Raw genomic sequence first — 4,874 nt, 5'->3', positions numbered from 1 at the left:
ATAAATTTTTAGTTGAAAAATAAATAATTAAATATATTTAATTTTGAGATATTTTATTTTTATTTTATTTTTAATCCTAATTTTTAAAAATTATACAAAAATTCAATATATATATATATATACATATATTTTATGTATTATAAATTTGAATAAATAAATAGTAGTTTTAATACTATTTTGTTATATTTATTTTTGTCTATTTATAAATTGTTATTATGTTTTGATTAATATAAAATTAATTAATTATTATATTTATTGTTATTATTAATTTATTATTTTTATTATTATTATTATTATTATTATTATCATTTATTATTATATTTATTATTCTCAATTAAAAAAAAAGAAAAAAATATTATATTTTTTCAAAATTCAAAAAATCCTATCCTAATAAATAACTACTCCCCATCCCCCCCCCCCCCCCCAAAATTTCTCTACTTAAAAGGGTTCCCAACCCCCTACACATACGGACCTTAGAAAGAAAAAGAGAATACATACACGGACAAGGAAAAAAAAAACAAAAAGGAAAAAACTGGAAAAAACCAAAACCAAAACTTGAGAGAAAGAAAAGGAAAACACAACACACACAGCCACAAACCAAAAATGGTAGAAAGAAACAAAAAGAAAAAGAAAAGGGTCGAAGTGGTGAGGTTTTCGTTCGAGTTTTCAGACGTCTTGCGTGCTTGTTTTAATTAGATCATTATACAGGTTCTTATTCGATTTCATATTATTTATGTTTATAAGTTTCATGGCGAATCGAAATATGAATAAAGTTGTGTAGAGGATTAATTTCATGCATTGTTTAGTATGTAAAATTTCTCCTATTCTTGTATATTATTTTCTTATGACTCTCTTTATATGGTGTTATCAACATGATATTTCTATTTGATTGAGTGTATAAATATTTTCATTTGAATATATTTCATCAATATAGTTTTCCTATTTGACTGTTTATTCAAGTTAAAAGAAATTAAGGATCCTATATTAATTTCTAAAGCTATTCCTATATTGATGGCTTATTTTAGAGAAAGCCTGACAGGAATAGCTTCTGAATGGTTTATTGACCAAGTATTTCCCGTTGGCACATGTGGGATGACATGGCTCAGAATTTCGTTCAACAATTTCAATATAACATCGAGATAGTACCAGATCGCATTACGCTTGCCAACATGAGAAAAAAGATGACTGAAAATTTTCAAGAATATGTTGTCAGATGGAGAGAGCAGGCTTCAAGAGTCAGACCATCGATAAAGGAATTTGAAATGATCGATATCTTTTTGCAAGCACAAGAACATAATTATTTCCATCATTTACTTTCTACTATTGGAAGAACATTTGCTGAAGTTATTAAAGTTGGAGAGATGGTAGAGAATGGAATAAAATCTGGAAAGATCATCAGCCAAGCCTCTTTGAAAGCAACAACACAGGAAATTCAAAGTGGTTCAAGAAGCTTTAGTGGAAACAAAAGAAAAGAGGATGTAGCAACTGTTGTGCCAGGTACACGACAAAATTGGAGCGGTGCGCATCAACCATACGCACAAAATCCATTATGTTTCATTTCATCCCCTCAGTATCCTAGTTGTAATGCACATCCATATGTCCGAACCCTTTCTTACCCACAATGGCGTGCACCAACCCCTCAGAATCATCTTCTAATTTCAGTAACATACCCAAGCCCCTCTAGATTCGATTTTCGCTCGAAGTCAAACAATGAAAAGAAACAGAAGCTAAGGGATAATTTCACACCAATTGGAGAATCATATACTAGATTATTCCAGAAATTGAGACAAAAGGACATGATCACTTCTCTTCTTGGGTACACCCCTGATCCATATTCAAGGAATTTTGATCCTAATGTACGATGTGTATATCATTTTGATGTTCAGGATCATAGTACTGAAGATTTTCGGGCATTAAAAAGAGAAATAGAAAGAATGATTCAAGATAAATTAATTATAGTGTAGGACATTGATAGTGGTGAAGGATCTAGTCATGCTGAAGTGGGAACTGAAGAAGATGTGAATCTCAACAATTGAGAAGTCACTCCCCTCCGTCCTAGAAAGAATTGTGAAAGTTTATTTTGTTTTTCTTTCTGATATCCGAATAATTTAAAGATTGTAGTTCGGAGTCTATCTTGTTTTTTCTATATGTCATTTATGTTGAAACTTGGTCATCTTTTCTTTAACAAAATGTAGTATCCCTTTTATTCATTTATTGTATTTTATTTTATTTTATTTAACTTTATTTTAATATATATATTATTTGTTCGTCTTTCCTGTCTTTACATAGTTCTTTTATATGGATTCTAGTGATATGATATGCATGCTGATTTTTCACCTGATCTTAAAAGCTAATCTAATTCTGAAACACTTGACCAAGAAGATAGAATTGAAAAAAAAAACATGTAGGGAAATAAGTAAAGTGTTGAGATGTTTGTTGATCGAGTTAAATCCTCACTTGAATGGACTGAAGCAATCTCTTTGTGAATCAAAAATAACCTGATCATCAATGAGAAGGTCAATCTCAAGCATTTTAAATGGGAGCAATCAGAGGATATATAGTCTCAACTGTCAAGAAAAGTAAAAGGATGTTAGATAAAAAAAAAGACATGAATCATTCATTAAGAGAAAAGTACAATATAAGTTGACCTCTATGTTTCACAAGCTTAAAAGAATGATACACGTGCATGATCTTAGTCAAGATCAATGTTGAAAAGATGCGTATGATCTTCATGTTCCACTCCCAGATTGCATATTATGTACTTGTGTTTTTAAGAAGTGATATGACGAAGTCATTTCATTCTGCTACCTAAATATTGTGTCATCCTTTATTACCCCTTTTTGAACTCTAGTGTTATTTTCTTTCATTTTGGAATCAAAATAGAGTCAGCAAATCTCGAAAGAAAAGTGTCAAGCAAAAGACTAGAATCAGAAAAGTTTTTTTTTAAAAAAAAGTCCAACGAAAAGAAAAAATCAAGCAAAAAGAATGACATTGCCTGAACTACATTTGACCTGATTCTTACTATGACAAGATACGTAGGTAGCCCTACTCTAGTGTTCAATCTAACCAAATAAAAATTTAAGTTACCCAGAATGAAATAAAACTGGGGCAAAAGTTATTTTCTTTATGAGTCGATTTCAAAAGTTGTAAATCTCACCCGATATTATGAATATTTTTTGAGACTCATGATTTCCTTTTTTCTAACCCTTTCCAAAAGCCAAGTTACAACCAAATAAAGACCTTCCGATCAATCTTGGAGAATGTCAAGGCGAAACATGTTTGAGAGCATGATGTTTCATATTTTGGACATCATTTTCTTTTTAAAAAAAAGAAAAAAAAGAATAAAAATAAGAGAGTCTTATTGGTGAAAACCTTTTTTGGGAACCATAAGGTGACGGTAAGCTGAGAAAGAAATGAAAATGAGATCGGCTCATTGGTAAAAATCCATTGAGGTGTCACTAGCCGAAAAAGGATTGTGATCTAGAGGGAGCATGTTCAAGAATGGCTCCATTTTAAATTCAATAAGTGGGTAAAAGTTGAAAATGATTAATACGAGTAGATCTAGTTGTGTAATTCAAAATGCATGTCATAATCACTAGAATCAACTGTCGCACCCAGATAAGTTTTTTTTTTTGACGTTTTTGAAAAGAGATGTCTATCATTTTTTTTATTGTTATTATTATTATTTTTCTTTTTTGATTTTTCCTTTGTCGTCGAATGGAAAATCAATATCGTCATCTTTCATGTATTTTAAGTCAAATTTCTGTCAATACAAGTGAGAAAGAACTTCAAAACTTGCTACCAACTTCCTCAATTGCACAAAGCATGACAAAGAGTTGATGCACCAAGTTGAAATACTTCAAAATAAAGTGAGATATTCAAGAATGCTTGTCATCCGACAGTTTTTGGACTCAGAGAAGTATAAGGGGTGTATTTGAAGTTAAACCTAGAGGCATCATGCAAGAGAAATATAATTTGAGTCAAAGAGTTTCAGTAGTCAGAATTGAAGGTCAAGAATACAACAAGTCAATGATGCTTATCAAAGATTTGAAATAGAGCCAAGTATGACAAGTGCAAGAGCAATTATCTTGAAAGCCAAAAGCCACAAATCAACTACCATGTTTTTAGATTAAAAATTTTTCTTTGTATGAAACAAAAACACATGTTACCTGCAAATCAAGGGCGTCAAATCCTAAATATCAAAAGATGAAATTCCTCACTTTTGCAAATGCAAGATGCTAAAAACGTATAGTAATCACAATCATGGTGAAAACTCATCATCATTTACCTCTAGGAGACGCACATTCTAGTATGAATAAGTTAGTTTTCATATGTTTGGTAACACACTTTCTAACTTGAACATTTACTCCCAGAAGACGCACTTTCAAGTACAGTCATTTTATTTATCCCCTAGGAGACACACTTCCTAGTCAGAGTCATTCAAGTTTCATTTATTAGGTGAAGCACTTCCTAACTTGAACCATCACTCCTAGAAGATGCACTTTCTAGTCGATTTATTTCATTCAACCCCGAGGAGACGCACTTCCTAGCCTGAATAAGTCAGTTTTCATTTGTTAGGTGAACCACTTCCTAACTTGAACATTTACTCCTAGAAGACGCACTTTCTAGTCGAGTCATTTCATTTATCCCCTAGGAGACGCATTTCCTAGTCAGATTCATTCAAGTTTCATTTGTTAGATGAAGCACTTCCTAACTTTAACCATCACTCCTAGAAGACGCATTTTCTAGTCGAGTCATTTCATTCAACCCCTAGGAGACGCACTTCCTAGCCTGAATAAGTCAGTTTTCATTTGTTAGGTGAAGCACTTTCTAACTTGAACATTTACTCCTAGAAGACGCACTTTCTAGTCGAG

At 31.6% G+C, this 4,874-nt stretch overlaps 1 protein-coding gene across 1 annotated transcript; it reads left to right on the top strand.

The window, feature by feature from the left end:
• Nucleotides 1-471: 471 nt before the first annotated feature.
• On the top strand, nt 472-2,269 carry LOC107872507. The gene is made up of 2 exons (XM_016719173.2): nt 472-708; nt 1,026-2,269. The coding sequence occupies exon 2, from the start codon at nt 1,086-1,088 to the stop codon at nt 1,962-1,964; it is 879 nt and encodes a 292-aa protein (XP_016574659.1). The 5' UTR covers nt 472-708; nt 1,026-1,085; the 3' UTR covers nt 1,965-2,269.
• Nucleotides 2,270-4,874: the final 2,605 nt, after the last annotated feature.

Source organism: Capsicum annuum, chromosome 5, assembly GCF_002878395.1.
Source record: "Capsicum annuum cultivar UCD-10X-F1 chromosome 5, UCD10Xv1.1, whole genome shotgun sequence".
NCBI classification, from domain to species: domain Eukaryota; kingdom Viridiplantae; phylum Streptophyta; class Magnoliopsida; order Solanales; family Solanaceae; genus Capsicum; species Capsicum annuum.
The sequence above is the reverse complement of the archived record's forward strand: the minus strand, read 5'-3'. Positions and strand labels throughout refer to the sequence as shown.